The sequence below is a fragment of the Megascapheus bottae genome, chromosome 8 (genome assembly GCF_031878675.1).
Source record: "Megascapheus bottae isolate mThoBot1 chromosome 8, mThoBot2.hap1, whole genome shotgun sequence".
Lineage (NCBI taxonomy): Eukaryota > Metazoa > Chordata > Mammalia > Rodentia > Geomyidae > Megascapheus > Megascapheus bottae.
This window is the reverse complement of record NC_143516.1, coordinates 10,386,034-10,406,619: the sequence shown is the minus strand read 5'-3', so window position 1 is coordinate 10,406,619 and position 20,586 is coordinate 10,386,034. Positions and strand designations below refer to the sequence as shown.

General features: G+C 46.0%; 1 protein-coding gene across 4 annotated transcripts in view; it reads left to right on the top strand.

Annotated features, from left to right (window-relative positions):
* The window catches only part of Akap12 (A-kinase anchoring protein 12), a 62,767-nt gene that overhangs the window by 31,550 nt on the left and 10,631 nt on the right, over nt 1-20,586 (top strand). The window contains exons 1-2 of one of the 4 annotated variants that reach the window (XM_090337963.1): nt 19,538-19,639; nt 20,210-20,259. Coding sequence is in view for 3 of the 4 variants with exons in the window: in XM_090337960.1 (XP_090194086.1) it covers nt 1,613-1,730 (118 nt within the window). In the remaining variant the exon portion in view is untranslated. Of the gene's footprint in view, nt 1-1,612; nt 1,731-13,528; nt 13,675-19,523; nt 19,640-20,209; nt 20,260-20,586 lie in introns of those variants that run through there. The other 3 variants (XM_090337960.1, XM_090337962.1, XM_090337961.1) reach the window with 3 other exon arrangements.

Here is a 20,586-nt window from a genome sequence, read left to right as displayed (position 1 = left end):
TGATTAATTGGAGATAAACCATCTCAAGTCCTTTTGTGCCAGGCTGGCTTTGAACCTTGATCTTCAGATCTCAGCCTCTTGAGTAACTAGGATTGGATTACAGGCATGAGCCACCTCCCCTGGTAATGATGTCTTAATTAACAACTCTTATTAATGGACAGTGAGGTACCCCAAGTCTTCTCACAAAAATTATGTGATTCCTGTTTTTCCGCCTTAGCTCTTCACACAATGAATCAAATCTCTCTCCCGAGCCATCAGAAATGATATTTACTTAAAATATGCTGACATTTTTGCTGATGGTGCTTTGTAGAGATACCAGCCCCTTCTCCTTTGCTCTTTAGGTTTAATTTAAAATTCCCATCTTTCATATTTCTGGTAAGAGAAGACTTTAAGTGGAAATGTAATCTGAGTATTCCATTTAATAAATGAACTCAGCATGGGCATTTTGAAGTAAGCGTTCCAGTACGAGGGTGTGATTTCAGCAGGAAATGTGCGTGCGTGGGTGAAGGACAGTTTTGATGGGAGCTGGGGACAGCCAGGTGAAATCAATTTAGCACAACCCACAGCTTCTGTGTGGATTGTCTTGAGCTCACTGTGCCTTCCAGACTCTGACCTATGGTGTGGCCAGAGTTGTCTGTTGGCCTGTAAGAAGGATGAAAAGGACGAATGATGATAGATGTAGAGCAGAGCTTTGGTCCTTCCTTTCTTCCTCCCTTCTTTCCTCCTTTCCTCCCTTTCTTCCTCCCTCCCTCCCTCCCTTCCTTCCCCCCTCCTCCCCTCTTTCTCTTTCTGAACTAGAGATTGAACACAGACCTACTTTATGCTAAGCCCATGCTTCCATGCACGTCTTCTTTTGAGATTTTCTTTGTAGCTGGCATGTCTTGTGCTATGGAATATTCTTTAGATTATTTTACCATTGTATCGACTAATGATTCCTTTGAAATGTCTTTTATTTGTGTGTTCTTAAAAAATATCTTTTATGGACTGGGAATGTAGCTTAGTGGTTGCCTAGCATGCATGGAGCCCTGGGTTGGATTCTTCAGTACCATACAGAGAAAAAGCCAGAAGTGGTGTTGTGGCTCAAGTGGTAGAGTGTTAGCCTTGCACAAAAGAAGCTCAGGGACAATACCTAGGCCCTGAGTTCAAGATCCAGGACTGGCAAAATAAATTTAGATGTATATGTTTATTATTATTATTATTTTCAATTATTTATTTAGCCAGTACTGCTAGTGAACTCAGGGCCTTGAACTTTCACTTGGCTTTTTTTGCTCAAGGATGGCTGGCCCTTTACCACTTGAGCCACAGCTCTGCTTCTGGCTTCTTGGTAGTTAATTGGAGATGAGAGTCTGGAGGATTTGTCTGCCTAAGCTGCCTTCCCTGTTGGCTGTGAACCCACTCACCCAGATACAAGGCCCAATCTACTCGATGACGGATTGCACCAAATGGCTCTGGAAAGCTAGCTGCCCGTTATACGGCTGGTACAAGGCTTCAGTCTTCATTACCACTGAACTTTCCTTCCGGAGTAGTTCATTTTCTACAAGCTGATGTGTGGCAGAACTAACTTGGGCCTGAAGTCTGAAGCTGAGTTAACATGATTTTCTCTGCCCCACAGCTTCTTCAGAAGAATGGCCAGTTGTCTGCTGCCAATGGCTTAGCTGACCAAGGAGACCCCAGCCTGCAAGAAGGAGTGTCAAATGGCCCAGAAGAGGACCAAGTGGTCATCACGGAAGGTAGGCTGTCCTAGGGAAGGACACTGGGTTTGGGGCAGATCAAGTCTTGCCAGGAACCATGAGACCAACTGTCCAGAGATTATCTTCAGCAGAAAAGACAGGCACATGCTGTCAAGTTTAGTGTGATGTTGACAATAAAAACAATTGAGAGTTTCTGGAAGAAATGTGAAACTGGCCATCTGGACAGTACTTAGGTTTTGAGCAATGGCTCCTCTCTCTGAGACATCCTTACCTCTCAACTAAGTGTTTTAAAAACGATTGTTGTCTTTGTAAACAGCTTATCTGGTGTTGGATGTGAGATCTTTTGGGGAACATGGCTGAGAAAACCTAGAAGAGTCTAGGAGAACCTAGAAGAACCTAGAAAAGTCAAGCGAAGGGTGTGGCTCAGTGGTAGTGCTTAGCTCATGCTTGTGAAACGCTGGGTTCTGTTCCCCCCACTTTCCCAAGAACAACTGAGATCCTCTGAAAAGACACCTAGTAAACTTTTAGTTTTTTTCTGGAAGGAACATTGCAAGACATGTGTTTTCTTTATACTGTGATGTGCAGCTTTTCTACCTAAAGACCTTGGTGTGGCTATTGGACGGTGATATTTCTTTGTTTTTTAGCTCATGGGGTGAGCAGCCCTATCTTGGGGTCAGAGTCTTGTCTTGTGAAAAGCAAAAGCATCCACAATGGAGCTGACAGTAAGTTGATTCATACATGCGTCTAACACTGAAGAGCCAGACAGCCCTAAGGGGAGATGGCCTCTGCTGGTGACATTCTTCCCACACGTGGAACCCGTTTCTCTCCTCGAGGTCCCCCCATGGCGCTGCCTCCTGCTGGGGTCTGCTTTGATCTTGATGAGAAGACTGGTCTCCATACAGCACCACAGGCGCCGTATTAAAGTTAGAAATATACACAGCCTCACAGACAGACTATTTGCCTGACCTAGTGCAAGAGTTTCAAATAATATTCACTGGAATATTTGGAACAGACCCAACTCCAGTTGCCAAACCCACGCTTTCCTGCCCGCATTCACTTCCGAGTTCAACCATGCAATGAGCCCTTGTCCATTTTACCCCGGGCCATCAGTGTGCTGGGTGCTTCTAGAAAGCAGATGACAGAGGAGATGTGAAGATAGAAATGTGTGCCAGGTTCAGTGAGATAAAAGCGTAAGACAGATAAGGCTACTTGGTAATTCCCTAGTGAATTTTGCATGGTTGAGCAATCCCTTGAGATACATTGCTTGGCAATGTAAGTGCAGCTAATTATCATTTTTATTGTATTATTTTAAATTATTATTACTATTATTATTTATGGTACTGAGGCAGTGAACTGGAGATTGTAATCTCCTATGACAAACTTTCCTGTCCAGGCTAGATTTGAACCATAATCCTCGGATCTCAGTCTCTTCTGAGTCACTAGGATGATAGGCACAGCCACTAGCACTTTGGGATGTGGCGAGGCAGTCTGCCAGCTGGCCCAGCTTTCCCGGCATCACATCTCATTATCCTATAGAACATTGGTACTGGAGCTGAGGGTGATGTGTCCTCCTTTGTCTGAGTAGTGAGTGGGTCAGGTTAGAAGAAGAGCACCAAGAAGGAGTTGTTTTTCCTGCAAAATTCTGCTTTTTCTACTTAGAAGAACTGTTTGTGGGATTGGACTCTTTCTGCGTCTGTGTGACACAATTGGTATCTTGTGCATATTTCCAGGTGATCTACCTGTCACTTGTCCTTAGCCTCCATGGAGCCTTTACCTCTGCTGGCATTCAGTGTCTTTAAATCACCAGACAGTGACACTCAGGAGCTGAAGTCGTGCGGGGGTGTGGGGGGGTGCTTTTGCTTTGTCCTTTGACTGCTCTAGGATTGGAATAGTAGTATCTAGAACATACCACGTGGTCCACACATATTTGAAAAAATGAAAACAGTTTTGAGTTGGGTTCATATTATTAGGATCAGGAGCTAGACATTTTCCTTTAGCTTTCTGGCTTGAGGCTAGTGCTCTATCACTTGAGCCACAGCTTCACTTCCAGGTTTTTGCTAGTTAAATGGAAATCAGGGTTTCAGAGACTTTCCTGCCCAGTCTGGCTTCTAACCTTGATCCTCAGATCTCAGTCTCTTGAATAGCTGGGATTGCAGGTGTGAGCAACGGCATCCAGCAATATTCTCTATTTTCAATCTCTCTCTGTCTCGTCTGTCTCTCTCTGTGTCTCTGTGTCTCTGTCTCTGTGTCTCTGTCTCTGTGTCTCTGTCTCTGTCTCTTTCTCTCCCCCTCCCCTCTCTCTCTCTTCCTGGGGCTTGAACTTAGGGCCTGGGCACTGTCCTTGGATACTTTTGCTCAAGGTTAGTTTTCTGCCACTTGAGCCACAGCACTACTCTGGCTTTTTCTGAGTGATACCTAGGAATCAAACCTAGGGCTTCATGCAAGCTAGATGAGCACTCTACCGCTAGGCTATGCTCCCAACCCTAATCTCTTAACGTTCAGTTTCATGTCCAATCCATTTCTGGTAGTCACATACTATAGCCTGACAGGTCTTACTCAGAGCTCCATTTTCTGGTAAAGCCAGATCCTTTTATAGTGCCACAGCACAGTTGCTAACTGTTGGTATGGATGCCAGGGGTTGCCTGAAATCTCACCCTGACCTGTGGAGGTTAAATGAGAATTCTCAGTAATGCCATCAAGTAAGAGTGTACACATTGTTACAGCATGACTGCGTGCCATTTTCTTAGGCTGTCTCCTTTTGGCCATGTTTTGAAGTGTAGAGAAAACACGCACAGAGTAGACCTTGATCTTAGGTGACAGCTCTGTGGTGTGCAGTGTCTAGACCCAGGTTTTCATTCATTCCCTTGCTCCATGGCAAATAGTTCTCATGTTGGCGTTCTGATTTACTCACACCATTGGCAGAACTCGTAGTACCATGCTTTTGTGATTAAAAAAGTATGGATTCGGAGGGTGGGGGAAGGAAAGTGGGAGAAAAACATGGGAGTGGTAACAAGGTCCAACAAGAAATGTATTCACTACCTTGTGTATGTAACTGTAACCCCTGACAATAAAATGGATAATAAGAAGAAGTATGGATTTGACTGGGTGTCAGTGGCTCCCACCTGTAATCCTAGCTACTCAGAGGACTGAGATCTGAGGATCAAGGTTAGAAGTTAGCAAAGAGGAAAGTCCATGAGAGTCTACTCTCCCATTAGCTACCCAAAAGCTGGGAGTGGAACTGTGACTCGAACTGAGCTCAAGCCCTGGCACCCAACATTTTGGTTTTTCTTCTTCTTCTTCTTAATCTAGTCTTATAAGCCACTGAGAGACCTGAAGAATTATTTTATTTCAGCTTGCCAGTGTTTAACTAAACCCAGTGTTCAAGAAAGGAAAATGTATTCCACAACCTCTCCATACTAGATATGAAAGAATAAGACAAATGGCTTTGCAAAGAAAGTCGGTCATCGTAGTGTATTTGTAGCATGCTTGCGTTCTATGGAGCTCCTGAAAGCACAGGCCTGAAGAAGAGGGAGTGGGGGATTGACAGGTGTCAGTGAGTGCTGTACCCTGTCCTGAGGCTGTGTTGACCTTAGAGGCACTATGTGTGTATCACCACCATTGTGAGTGGTTCACCCACTGTCCAGGCAAGGTCGACGTTCTTGTGAGGACCAGGGTCCTTGAAGGGGAGCAGGGATAGGTACGGTACATTTCTTCTCTGTCATGAGAAGGTTGTTAACATAAAAAGAGGAAAGGTTGGCTTGGGATTGCTGTGTCAGAGCTTCCAGGCCAAGCTCAGGTGGATAACCTGTTGATGTGGGCTGATGATATGGCTGCAGAAAATGCCTTACTTCATGGCCAGGAAGCAATAGAGAGGCACGGGATGAAGCCGAAGGCCCACATTCGCCTGCAGGGCCATGCCAAGGTGATAACCTCACAATTTTCCTGCTGGGCTCTGACTACGGATGGCCCACAGCCTGGCCCAGTGGCACTGGCCTGAGGATCCAGGCCTTGGCCCCTGTGGGGGACAGTCAGCATGTACACAGTAGCTGTGAGTCAGCCTGTAGTCTCGTCAGTGTCTCACCAAGACTGAGGCCCCTGATGGATTTGTCTTCCCATTCCATTCTTCCACCACGGCCCTAGCTCCTTTGGGCTGAACAGCAAAACATCTTCTCCTGGGTAGTTGATAAACAATGGCCGAACTGTTTCTTCCACTTCTGGAGGGTGGAAGTGACCCTGTCTTATTCAGAAGGGCTCTGCCTTCATGATCCAGTCACCTCCAAATTCCCCACTTCCATGATGGGCGGGCTCCAACAGGAAACTGGAGAAGGCACCAACATTTAGATCATGGCAGTCATGTTGTTTGCTTAATAAATTTTGTTTTTCTTTGATGGCACTAGGGTTTGACTTCAGGGCTTTGTGCTTTCTAGGCAAGTGCTCTTACCACGTGAGCCATGCCCCTAGACCTTTTTGCTTTCATTATTTTTAGAATAGTGTCCTTTTTAATTTTTTTTTATAACTCAGATCACTTTGGACTATGATCCTATTTATGCTTCCCTGGTAACTGGGCTGACAGGGTATAATACCACGCTCAGTTTTTTATTGGTTAAAATGGGGTTTGTCAACTTTTTCCCAGGGCTGGCCTAGAACTCTGATCCTTCTGATCTCAGTCTCCCACATAGCTAGGATTTCAGGTGTTAGCCTCCATATCCAGCTGCTTAGTGAAAATCTTATGTGCTCTGTCAAGGACTGAGTTGTATTCAGAGTGAAACTGGTGGAATTTCACAAGAAATGTAACCTCCAAGTAGTTCTGATAATGTATATTCTAGAACATATCCTCCCTATGTTAGATAAGTAAATATTTGGAAAATCTAGATGTCAGTGGCTCATGCCTATAATTCTAGCTACATGGGAGTCGGAGGTTGTGAACTGAACCCAGGACTTTGTGCATGCTAGGCCAGCACTCTACCTTACTCCAGGCCAGTATGAAAAACAACCTGGAAAAAAATAGCATACTGTGATAAATTCTGACAGTATACTTTCTAGGGATAAAATTCAATTTTTCAGCCTACAAGTTAAGGCTTGTTCTTGAGTACTGTACATTGATTTTTTTTTTTTCAAATTGCTGAGTAACGTTCATTGATTTTTTTTTTTTTTTTTTTTTTTTTGCCAGTCCTGGGCTTGAGCTCAGGCACTGTTACTGAACTCCTTTTGCTAAAAGCTAGCAGTCTACCACTTAAGCCACACCGCTACTTCTGGCATTTCCTGTGATTTAATTAGAGATAAGAGTCTTAGATTTTCTTGCACAAGCCGTGATCCTCAGATCTCAGCCTTCTGAGTAGCTAGTGTGACGAGTGTGACCCACCAGCACTCAGCTCTCTCTGCATCCTGATGGCTTTGTGTTCTCAGAAGGACACCAGTCAGATTGCACTACAGGCTGCCCAAATTGGCCTCACTTTTTTTTTTTTTTGCCAGTCCTGGGCTTGAGCTCAGGGCCTGAGCACTATCCTTGGACTTTCTCAAGGCTAGAGCTCTACCACTTGAGCCTCAGCACCACTTCCAGCTTTTTTCTATGTATGTGGTACCGAGGAATCGAACCCAGGTCTTCGTGCATGCTAGGCAAGCACTCTACCATTAGGCCAAACTCCCGACCCCTGGCCTCACTTTTTTTTTTTCAAAGATTTTTATTAACACTGATTTTTACATCATATTTCAAATGTCATGTTTAACAAACAAGTATTCAGGAAGGGAATCACTATATATAATCACAGGCACATAGATTTTAGAACATAATTAAAATTAAGCTGAGAGTTTGTATGTCATAGATACATAGCAATCTATATAAAATAACATTGTAGAGTATATATACCATTATAGATTTTTATGTCTATGTAGTTATGTTTATATTTCTAAGACCATGTCCATAACCTTGGGTACCCAAATATTGAGTCATCGCTCTTATATTGTTTGGATGTAATATCCATATATCAAGGATACCATGTGCCTTTTGTTCCTTTGGTCTTGGCTTATCTCACTCAATATGATTTGCTCTAGTTTCATCCACTTCCCAGCAAATACCATTATTTTATCTTGTCTATTGGCTACGTAGAATTCCATTGTATATCTATCTATCTATCTATCTATCTATCTATCTATCTATCTATCTATCTATATCACATTTTTTGTATCAGTTCATCTGTATTGGGGCATCTGGGATGTTTTCATGGCTTGGCTAGTGTGAATAGTGCAGAGATGAACATGGCTGAGCAGGTGTCCTTATCAAATCCTGGGCTATGATGCTCAGGGTCGATGTGAATTGGCTTCATTTTAAACTTAATTTTTCTTTTGTTTTTGTGCCTGTATTTGGGCTTGAAATCAGGGTTTGGGTTCTGTTTCTTACCTTTTTTTGCTCAAGGATGGCACTCTACCACCTGCACAACTCCATTTTGTTTTATTGCTTCTTCAAAAGCCCAGCCTGTTGTGGTGCCAGTGGTCACATCTGTAATCCTAGCCACACAGGAGGCTGAGATCCAAGGATCATGATTCGAAACCAGCCTAGCCAGCAAAGTCTAAGTCTCTTATCTCCAGTGAACTACTGAAAAGCTGGAAGTAGAGCTGTGGCTCAAGTAGTAGCTAGCGTTGAGCAAAAAGCCCAGAGACAGCACCTAGCCTCTGAGTACACGCAGATGTATGCCAAGCCCTGTCTCTAACAGGGCATGCTGGCCACTGCCTATAATCCCACTGCCCAGGAAGCAGAGATAAGAGGGCTGCAATTGGAGGCTGGCCCTTAGCAAAAGCAAAAGACCTTTTGAAAAATAACTGAAGTAGGAATGGTGTGGGAGTATGGCTCAAGTGGTAGAGCACCTGCCTGGCAAACACAGATTCTGAGTTCACTCCCAGTACTAGTTCTTCCCCAAATAGCCCTCATCCCAGATGCAAGCAGGAGCTGAAGTACTGAAAGTCAGGATTTCACTTGGGAACCTGAAGGGGCCACACTGGAATCCATAATGCCACCTCCAGGATGGTTTCACTGAGAAACCACAAGCCTGGAGACTGACAAGCCTTGGAAGACAGTGGGAAAGGGGTGGCCTGGACCAGGCTTCTGCCCGTAGCTGACTCCTGTGCTGTCCTCCAAAACTTGGGGTGTTTTCTCCATAAAAGGAGGCCCACATTTCCACTGGAGAGCTAGTGTGCCCGTCCTCTGCTCATGCACTGCTTCTGTAACACAGAAACCTTGCACACTCACCTCCCGTCCACGTAGCCCTCTGTGCAGTTGAAAATGTCCATCACGTTTCCCCTTTTATCTCCTGTCCAGGCAGAACATTGCCAGAGAAAATGAACAGTCATACAGTAGAAGAAAAATGTCAGCATACACAAGCGCGCACACACGCATACACACACACACACACACACACACACACACACACACACACACTTCCAATTAAAATGTGCTGGGTAGAAGCTTGCCAAGCCCAGCTGGATTTCCTTCCTTCCTTCTTTCCTTTCTTCCTTTCTTCCTTTCTTCCTTCCTTCCTTCCTTCCTTCCTTCCTTCCTTCCTTCCTTCCTTGCTTGCTTGCTTGCTTGCTTGCTTTTGCCAGTCCTGGGGCTGTAATGCAGGGTCTGAGCACTGTCCTTGGGCTAGACAAGCATTCTACCACTAGGCCAAACCCCCAGCCCCAGTATTCCCCTATTTTTAAGAGGAATACCTTTCTCAATCTAGACACACAAGTGTTATTTTAGTTGGGTTTTATTTTCTGGTACTACTGGAGTGCTTGTTTGGCTGGTGCTGTACCATCTGGAAAAAAATTCTCAGGTTTGAGAGACAAAAAGCTCCATGTTTTCCTCGTGGTTGTATTGTGACCCTAAAAATGACCCTGGCTGAGAGAGCTTACATTGTTTGTGTGTGTTTTACATGCATTAGTGTTCTGTCAGGTCACCTGGACAGATGTGCTGCTATCCAACCTGCCGTGGGGAGACCCTGGGGACCTCTGTGTAGCTCCCCTAGTCCTCCAGGCTTCGAAAGCTTCTATAATCTTGAGTCTATCTCCAGGAGAAGTCACTCTCCTTGGCAGCTGCTTCTTGGATCTTGCAAGCTTGACTCCAATACTTTTCTTCCTTTTTTTCATTCTTTTCCTGAATCTGAAGGATTCAGAAGATTCAGATTCAGAATTTTTTTTTTTTTTTGCCAGTTGTGGCACTTGAACTCAGGGCCTGAGCACTGTCCTTGGACTTTTCTCAAGGCTAGAGCTCTACCACTTGAGCCACAGCACCACTTCCAGCTTTTTTTCTATGCATGTGGTACCAAGGAATCGAACCCAGGGCTTCATGCATGCTGGGAGAGTACTTTACCACCAGGCCACACTCCTGGTCCCCTTTTCCTTTTTTTTTTTTTTTTTGTTTGAGACAAAAATTCCTAATGTAGACAAGGCTAACTAGGAAGGTGTTTGTGAGCCTCCAGCCTTGGCCTCCTGAGTGCTGAGATTATAGGTCTGCACTACTGTGCTTGGCTTAAATTGAGCTTTTAATTTTTTTTTAATGCTCTTTGCTTTTTTTAAACTGTGCTTAAAGTTCTCCATTCTTCAGATTATTTATTTGAGGATTTAGAACGGAAATGACCATACCTATACAAACATGTTCAATGCATCTGGACCATAAAATTCAATTAGCTCTATTTGTGTTCATTGTACAGGGCAGAAAAGTGAAAATATGCAGAGCCCAGGGGAACCTGCTCTCCTGTGTCCAGCTTGCTAGAGGAGTTACTTGTGTGCAGTGCAGCCAGCCCCTGCATCCCAGACTCCACACCGGAGCATGGGAATTCACCTTTTTTTTTTTTTTTTGTCAGTTGTGGGCTTGAACTCTGGGCTTGGGCACTGTCCCTGAGCTCTTCAGCTCAAGACTAGTGCTCTACCACTTGAGCCATCACTTGGAGATAATAGTCTTATGGACTTTCATGCTCCGGCTGACTTTGAACTGTGATCCTCAGATCTCAGCCTCCTCAGTAGCTAGGATTACAGGCGTGAGCCAGGACATCTGGCTTCACCTTTTCTTTCTTGCCATTATTCCCTAAACAATGTAGCTCAACAGTTTGTATTTGCATAAGTATACTGGAAAAAGCCAAGACTTGGTGTTGGTGGTCCGTGCATGCAATCCCAGCACTCAGGAGGTAAGGCAGAAAGGTCAAGGGTTCAAAGTCAGTATGGGCTATGTAATAAAACCCCTATCTCAAAAAAGATGAGCTGAGAGCTAATGGTTTAGCCTGTAATCTTAGCTCCTCAGGAGACTGAAATCCAGTGGTTCACAGTTCAACACCAGTTGGGGCAGAAACTGAGAGACTCCCAAGTCCACGGCCGGGCTTGAGGTATGCTCTGACCTCGAACTCCTGAAAGCGCAGGATCACAGTCATGAGCACTGCTGCTCAGGCGATGTCTCCATTTCTTGGATATGAAGTGGTTTTCCATTTCCTGAAGGCTAGGCAGTGTTGAATCTTTCCATATCTTCGCTGACCATCTGTGTAGCTTCAGATAAATGCCTGTTGGACTCAGCTCTTGGCCCACTTTTAACTGAATTGTTTGTTTTTCAAGTGTCATTTGAATTCCCTTCAGTGTCATATTTCCAGTCTCATTTACAACTGCTGTGCCAGGCCCTGCCTCCCCTCTCTCGGCCTGGACATGGACTGGGCTTGTAGCTGTCTGGTGCGCTGTTCCTCTAGGGAGCTAACCTTTTCATGGTCTCCCACTCAGCCTGAATTCCCTGAGGCTGGGAGGTGACAGCCAAAGGTTAACCCAGGTTGTTTACCATAATCAATATGGGACAAGAACTTGGCAACTATTTGTTGAATATTTGCAAATTTGGGAAAACATTTTCCCTTCTCTCATTCCCCCACGAGTGATATGGTAAACATTTTGGTAAAAGTTTTGCTTTGGGTGATGATGTCTGCCTCTAAAACTTCTGTTTTAACCAAAATGAACAGAATGGAAGTCACAACAGGGAACCTGAGAGCATTGTGCACAGACTGTCTGGGCCCACCCTTCTTCCTGGCCTCTTCCCTGATGGATGGCTCGGCTTTGTAAGTCTTGACAGGAGCTTGCTGAGCTGAGCGGGCAGATTGCACACTGGCCTTGATTCCTCTCAGAGACAGACATCAAAGGAGGAGGGTGTTCTACATCCATCCTAAAGGAGTCCCCAGCGTGCTGGTAACCCATTGCTTGCCTGGGGTCTTTGGCACTCTTTTTGAAGATCTCAGGTCAGATGGGTTAGCATTGTCACCAGTGCCATAAAAAGCAGAAAAACAAGCCAATAGCTCAAACTGAACAGCAGTAGGTTTGCTGTGTGTGTGTGTGTGTGTGTGTGTGTGTGTGTGTGTGTGTGTGTGTGTGTGTGTGTGTGCGTGCTTGAACTCAGGGTCTAGGCATTATCCTGTAGCTTTTTCCACTCGAGGTTAGTGCTCTACCAGTTGAGCCACGGGTCCACAGGTAAGTATTGGTTAGCCACAGGTTAATTGGATATAGGAATCTTACAGACTTTCCTGCCCAGGCTGGCTTTGAACCAAGATCTTTAGATCTCCTGAGTAGCGAGGACCACTGGAACGAACCACTGGGTGGCAATACTTATTTAAGAGAAAAGAAAAATTTGCAGACTAAACTGTGTGACTAGGAAAGTTTTTATTCTTTATCCAACTCGGCAGCATGGCTCTTGCTTGTCTTTCCTAAGGCATTGAATCCTGGTGGTCACCGATGCCCACTTGGAAATGGCCTTGACTTTGGTCAGCCCAGGCTGAGCGTGGTAAGTCGCGCCCTCTGGTGGCCAAAAAGAGCAATGAGATGTTATTGTTACCCAACTCTGCCTGGCTTGGCTTCCGTGGTTCCTTCCCTTAACAGTTCTCATCTGGCTTGCTTTCTCTGCGCCCACTGTGGTCCCCACTTCAGAGCCTTCATAATAAACAAATCTTTAGGCCTGAAGAGAAGAGCAATAATTACCCCTCCCTCATCACCATTACACTTTTGTTGTTTGTTGGTTCAGGGGAAGAGCCAGGGCTGAGGGGATCGGATAGGCAAGGCTTGTGACATGATAAATAGGAGAAAGATGAGGAGACAGGAGGGACCAGGGGACAGGATGAATCCCTCTTTCCCCGCCCTGGAATCTTGGCTTTACAAAGCAGCAAGAGCACACTGGCTCATTTATCATTGTCTTTAAGGAGTCCCAAGCCCGGGCTCCAGGGAGGACCTGAATTCTGAAGCTGGCTGGATTTCTAAAATTTTAAGACAAGTTCTGATTGATTTCCATACTGCAGGCGTGATAGAGGCTATTAAAGAAAACAACCCAGACACAAAGCTTAAGTATTCCTGCTCTTGCAAAAAGGTAATCAAATGTCAAGAACCAAGTTTCTCCAAGAATTCAGGAAACAGGATTCCTGAGGTGTCAGACCCTCGTAGGAAACAGATGGTGTTAGACACAATACCATGGGTGTTAAGAAGGAAGCCACGGTCTGCACCCAGTCAGCCTGTAAGTCGAAAACAATCACCAAAGCGACTTGCTAATGTCTGTGTGATTATTTTCTTCGCCTAACTTTTTAAAATTGCATGCAGAAGTCTGGAAAGGGGAGTATTACAGAGGTGAAGTGGTGTGTGTGTGTGTGTGTGTGTGTGTGTGTGTGTTTCCTCTCTCAGTAACATTTCAGCCTCCCTGGAGAGGCTCAGGAGGGTTGTCGCCTGGAGTTGGAGCACGTGACCAGAAGAGGGAGGGAGGCGCAGGGGAGGGGTGGACGGGAAGGGGAGGGGGTCCTCTTATAATTAGCCGGGAAGTGGCCTCCCCACACTCTTTGCTGGACTTCCCAGGGCGGTGCACTGGCTCCCGGTCCTCCGATTCTTCACCCAGCTCCACCCATCTTTCCCATCGCCTGGGGCTGGCAGCAGGGTCAGCGGAGGGGAGGGCAGGGCGAGGACCCGAGCTGCTCAGAGACCATGCTGGGAAGCATCACCATCACTGGTAGGTGCCCGCTGGAGGCCTGGCTCTTCCACGGCCCTTTGATCTGTGCTGAAGCTGGACTCTTCTTGACAGCTTTCAGGGACAGCTTCGGGCGCAGTTGCTGGGGCAGGGTCCCCATATTTTGGGTATGGTGAGTGGGGTGGGGGAAGCCACCCCCCTGCCAGCTCAGGGGTTGGTGTGAATCCCTTCCCAACTTGCTTCTGAAAGCTTACTCTTTCTTCAATGCGATTTCCAGGCATTCTAAGTTCTTGACACTGTGGTTTGCTTTGGGGGAGGGGGGGCTTGAGGGATTCTTTGAGTATTTGGGCAGGTATTACCATCAGATAAAAGATTTAACCCTGGTAATTTAGGCTGTAATGGTGATGAGTTGCAGACAACACTATTTCAGGCATTAGTTGAAAAGAAGTTTAAAATGATTTTTCTGAAGCCGGCTTTCTAGGAATCTGGATGTGAGAATTGTATTGTTGAATGCTTGTTTCTAGAAAAGCGGTTACTTAAGTCAGACTTTAAAAAAATTATTTTTTAAAAATCAGGATGAGTTTATAGTCTCCCCAATTTGGGAAGTGACTATCTCAGCAGTTGTACCAAGAATTATAAGAACATCCTTTATTTAAATATTTAAGATCCTTGCTTCCAAATCTATGTTTTCTTAAAAGTGCAAAATGGAATTTCTAGGACCAAAACATTTTTCTCATCATGACTGCCTTAGAAAAGCCTTGTTTTCCTGGTAGAATTTTAAATGAATGCAAAAATTTGGCAACATCAAAACTATCCCTCACTTTATGGATTAGGTTGTATATTCTGAATTCTGTCAAGTTCTTTCCCCAAGCTGATTGGCCTGTCTGCAGCTTAAAATGAAATAAAGTGGAGGGGAGAGGGACCTCATAAAATTCTCCAGTTCTTCCAAGTCATTAGCTTGTTCTAAGAATGAAATATGCAAATCCAGGTCCCAGACCAGGGCCCCTGGCTCTGTAGATTTTCAGAGTCACTTCTAATTCTTGATTTTTTTTTCTTTTTCTTGAACCACAGCTCTACTTCTGGCTTTCTGCTGATTAATTGGAGGTAACAGTCTTGTGGGCATAGTTTCCCAGGGTCAGTTTTTAACTAAAATCCTCACATCTCAGTCTTCTGCGTAGCTATAATTTATAAGCATGAACCACTGGTTCCCAGGTAGAGTACTTGATTTCTTCTGGGCCTGTGTACAATTTGATGATTATATTCACCATTGATCATTTGCTATGTGCTAAATTTCTTGTGGGAAGGAAGGGGTCCTTGTTCAGTATGCTTCCATAACTATGGTTTGAATAATCACAGTGGAGTAAGGAGCAGAAGCATTTGAGGGACTACTTTTAAAGACAACCTCAAATGTTTGGACCTAAGCTGGGTGTGGTGGCTCACGCCTGTAATCCTATTTCAAGAGGTTGAGATCTGAGGATTGTGGTTCAAAGCCAGCCTGGGCATGAAAGTCCATGAGACCCTTTATCTCCAATTAACCACCAGAAAACCAGAAGTAGCACTGTGACTCAAGGGGTAGGGCTGTAGCCCTTGAGCTGAAGAGTTCAGAGATAGCACCCAGGCTCAGAGTTCAAGTCCCATAACTGACCTCCCCCCAAATAAAAAAAAGTCTGGCCCTGTGCTTTCTGCAGTTCACCTTTATTACAGTGTGAAAGTCAGATTTGGCATGCTTTCACTTTTTTTTTCTTTTGGCAAATCAGAAACTACACAAATGTTTAACAGCCAGAAAATATTTCCTACTGGAATACATAAATAGTTTTAGTGCTTCCCTCCCCTCTCTGTACATTATACTGATTGGGAAAACTTCAAAGTAGTAACAATTGCTCAGACTCTTATAGAGCAACAAGGGCTTTGGGAATGGGCCTCAAGTGTGAATCAAGTCTCCCGATGCATTTCTCGGGCCTTTGGGATGGGTCACTTATGTAAGAGGGAAGACAGTTTCAAGTCTGGAGTGGTGAAATTGCAGAGTGCTTCAGTGTCACAATCCACTACTGGGCCTGATAGCACAGACATCTAGAATGTAAGAAGCAGACCGGGCTGCTTCTGAGCTCCGCTCCTCTTAGCTTTCCCCTTAGCCATAATTGAGCCTAGAAACCAAGTGATGTGATGCATTGATTAAAGAGAACGGTGTAATGGCTCACGCCTGCAATCCTAGCTACTCAGTCTGAGGTGCGAGGATCACGGGTCAGGGCAGGAAAGTCCTTGAGACTCTTAGGTCCAATTAACGAATAAGCCAGAGGTGGAGCTGTGGCACAAAGTGGTAGAATGCCAGTCTTGAGCAAAAATAGCTAAGGGAGCTGGGCGTGGTGGCTCACGCCTGTAATCCTAGCTACTCAGGAGGCTGAGATCTGAGGATCATGGTTCAGAGCCAGCCTGGGCACTAAAGTCCTTGAGACTCTTATCTCCAATTAACCACTAGAAAACCAGAAGTAGGGCTGTGGCTCAAGGAGTAAGGTGGTGGCCTTAAGCTGAAGAGCTCAGGGACAGCACCCAGGCCCAGTGTTCAAGTCCCATGACTGACAAGAAACAAACAAAACAAAACAGCTAAGGGTCAGAGTTCAAGCAAGAGTCTAAAGAGAGTTCAGGACAGCATAATTCGATTCTTTATCTCTAAAGTAAACTGGGGTGAGGAAGAAGCCTCAATGCTCATTCTAGAAGATCTGTAATGTGCTTCTCTATGCAAATCATTTTACAAGAGGAAATAAAAAAACCACAGTACCCTGCATGAGACTGTTTACTATCTATGATGGAGGCATATCAGTTTTCTAGAAATTTCTGAGACATGAACTTGATACCTTGTCACTGCTCAATGGACAACTGTGACTCAGGGTCTATGCAGTGCTTTTCTCACATCCTAATTGCTTTTCCTCCATAATCCTGCAAAATGTGTCTAGTTAGACCTCTTTTTCTCATAGACGTGGTTTTCTCATGCCTGGAAATTTGCCCAAAATTTCATATCAAGTAAGAAACAAAACCATAGAAGACTGTGTTAAAGATCGCATTCTTCTAAGCTCAAAGTAGCTGGTGTTTGTTTAGTAATGTCTGCACCACCTCAGGGCCTGACTGCTGTCTCTTAGCTATTTTTGTTCAAGGCTCTACCACTTGAGCCACAGCTCCATGTTCAGCTTTTTGCTGGTTAAATAGACATGAATCTTAAGGACTTTTCTGCCTGGGCTAGCTTTGAACCACAATCCCCAGATTTTAGTCCTGAGTACTGAGGATTATAGGAGTGAGCAACTAGCACCCACATTTAATATATCCACCCAGATGTTTTCCCATATGCTTGTGAGAGCCCGGGCACTACGTACTGGCGCTTGCTTCTCTGAATTGGAATTCCAGTGGAACCACTCCGTCGGAGGCTTCCTACTTCTTGAGCTTCAAAACTTTGGGGAGTTGGGTGTGTTAGGATATAAAGGGTGGATTTAGAATGCGGAGAATTCCTGGAAAAATTCCAGGACAGTGCTGCAAATCGGGGTGGGGGTGGGGAGGGTTAACTGGCTCCAGATGTCTTCTCTGGGGATGGAGAGCTGTGATTGTTCTAAACCTGAAAAATATGAACTCTTGTAATGTTTGCCTGGTTGCACTTTTGTTTTTTTTTTACTGCTAAAAATTGATGTCACCAAAACTCAACAATAAAGTTTAGATGAAAATATTCATATTTTATAAAATATGGTGGGACACATTACTTCATTTCCTTCTTTTAAGCCCTTAAAGGGGAAAAAATCACATATTCTTCTTCTTTCTCTATCCTTTGTCTCTGTCTCCTCTTTCTTCTCTCCCCCCTCCCCCCACCTCCCTTTGGTGCATGTACTGAGGCTTGAACTCAGGGTCTTACGCTCTTGCTTGGCTTTTTTTTTACTCAAGGCTGGTACTCTACACTTAAGCCACACCTCCCCTTCCAACTGTTTGCTACTTAATTGGAGATAAGGGTCTCATGGACTTTCATGCACTGGCTGGCTTTGAACTGTGATCCTCAGACCTCATACTCCTCAGTAACTGAGATTATAGGTGGAGCCACCAGAGGTGTTTGTTAATGCAGTTTTCCACCTCCCAGAGTGCTTACTGAGCTAGGATTCTGTGTGTACCAGTATGTGAGAACCTTTTTCCTGCCACCAGCCAGATGTGAACAGTGGATGAGAATGGAGTGGAATGATTTGGGGGGGGGGGTACTTTGCACACTTTGATAGGTAGAAAGTAGAGGAAGTGTGGAAGACAGGATGAGCTCCATGGGGTCCACATGGGTTGAAAGCTGGCTGAAGAACCTTTGTGTTTATTATATGGTACAAATAAGGAGCAAGAAAGGGTAGAACTTGAGGCGTGGACTCCCCTTTTTTTCCCCTTGAAACGTTTCTGTTGGAAGCTGGAGGTAAAAGTAGACTCTCTGAGACAGCAGTTGAAGGGTGGTCAGTACTGCCCTCTGCTGCCTACATGCACCCAGGGAGTAGTCAAACAAGACTGAGTGTGGATGTGGCCATGGGGGTGAAATAATGTACACCAGGAAAGGAGGGGCATAAAAATAACTAATGCAGCCAATATGTCATTGCTTGGAAGACTATTGAGTAACTTGGAAAAGCCATTAAAGCCATCAAATACTGGTTATCTCTGGATATTATTTTTATAGAAATGTTCCTGTGTTTTAAAGTCTTGTGCGTGTCAGGTAGATGACTTTTGGAACTGATTTGAAAAACTTAACTGAAAGTAAGCTTTATCTTGAGAAAACACAGAAGCAGCCACACACTGGCAGCTCAGGCCTGTAATCCTACTACTCTGAAGTCTGAGACCTGAGGATCGAGGTTCAAACCAGCCAGGGCATGAAGTCCATGAGATTCTTACCTCCAGTGAACCACCAGAAAACTGGAAGTGGCACTGTGGCTTAAGTGGAGAGCACTAGTCTTGAGCTGAAGAGCACAGGGACAGCGCCCAGACCCAGAGTTCAAGCCCCACAACCAACCCTCTCCCCCACCCAAGAGAGAAAGAAAATAGAAAAAAAAAAAAAAAACCAAGAGAGAAAGAAAATAGAAAAAAAAAAAAAACCAAGAGAGAAAGAAAATAGAAAAAAAAACAAACCCTAACAAACCCTAAGACCATTTGCTTCTTTTCTTCTTGTAGGCAGGAGGTTAGCTTGCTGGGTGCCTGCAACAATAACCCCATGGCATGGCAAAAAAAAAAAATTCTGAGAGCTCAAGTTCTTGCCTAGCATCAGCCACACCCTAAGTTCACGGCTGAGCAGTCTCAGATTTTGGCAATTATGGAACAAGTATTGATCATAACCTTGTGCCTGTTTTCTTTTTCATTTGTTTGGATTTAAGTTTTCAACTCCCTTTGGATAAATAGGATTGTTGGAGTGTATGGTAAAAAAAATTGTATTATTAAAAACAAATAAAAAACAACTGGTAGGGGCGGGGTAGGAGGTCAGAGCGGGGCTTAACCTCCCCAGGTAGGGCTGAGATGGGATATTGGGGTGAAGGTGGGAGACTGGTGGGGAGGGAGCAAGGGAGAAGCAGGGCCTGGCCTCCCCAGGTGGGGGTGGGATGCGATATTGGGGTGAAGGTGGGGGACTGGTGGGGAGGAGGTTGGGGGGGAGAAGCCATGCCTGGCCTCCCCAGGTGGGGGTGGGATGGGATATTGGGGTGAAAGTGGGGACTGGTGGGGAGGAGGTGGGGGGGAGAAGCAGGGCCTGGCCTCTCCTGGTGGGGTGGGCTATTGGGGGTGGGGCCAGGGGTGGGGCTAGGGGCCCAGGTGGGGTGAGTGCCGTTTCCCTGGCAGGTTGCCCGGCGCAGATACCTGGCCTCTGTGACGTGGGCTGCGGCCCCCAGGGCTCCATCAAGCTGCCCTGCGGCCTCCTGTCCACAGCCAGTCCGCGCGTGGCGATGGGGCAGCGGGGAGAGGCGGGCGGCGCCGCCCCTCCGGGCCGGGACACATGCTATGCCCTGGTGGACTAACTTCTGCTGTGAGTCGGGCGCCTCCAGGCAGGCGCGCTCCACCCAGCGCCCTGGCCGCTGGCGCCCACTGCCTTGGCACCCGGGCTGGGGATGGGAGGGAGGGCGCAGGGGGGGCATGTAGGGGAGCGAGGGGGGGACATGTGGGTGCCCTGTCAGGCGGTGGTAGAGTACGATGAGGAAGGCCGGGAGTCGGGGACGAGGCCCCAGCCATGCACAAAGCGCCTGGGCACCTGTGTTTGGTTCAGGGCCTGCCAAGGCCGCCGCCCTTCGAGGTGCAGTGGGGTGCTCTGTGCCCTGGGCCAAGGCCGCCTCTCAAAGCCTCAATCCAACCTGGAGAGGGGAGGGAAACCAGCTTGGAACGGGAGTAGATGGCTGTGGGGAGGGGCAGAGCGGGACACAAACGAAACATCACCAAACCCTCCAGCAGGGAGGGAGGGCTCCCCAAGCCCTCGGAATGTGGGGCCCAGGCTTCACCCTGGCTGCCAGCCCAGTGCTTTACCACGTGTGGCACCGTTCTTTCTTTGCTGGGTTTGAACTGTAGGCCTTGTGCTCTCACCTGGCTTTTTGCTATTTTCTAGGCCCTACCTTTTGAGTCCTCCACATCCTGCGTTTTACTGGTTACCTGGAGGTAAGAGTCTCAGGGACTTGTCTGCCTAGACTGGCTTCCAATCACCATCCTCAGATCTCAGCGTCATGGGTAGTATGAATTAAGGGTATGACCCACTTATTTTCACCTGTTGGAATCCAATGGTGATGGCAAAGTCCACACCCCAGGCACATTAGAAGATTGCCCTCCAAGTCCTCACGCATTTGATAGCATGTGGTGTGTACAGTAGAAATTTTACGAAGCAGGGCTTACCTGCAAGTTCTGTTTTGATGAGACTGAGACTGGTGGATCTCTGGGTATGCCATCTGCAGAAATCACCAAGGCCCTGTTTGGGAGAGCTGAGCAAGG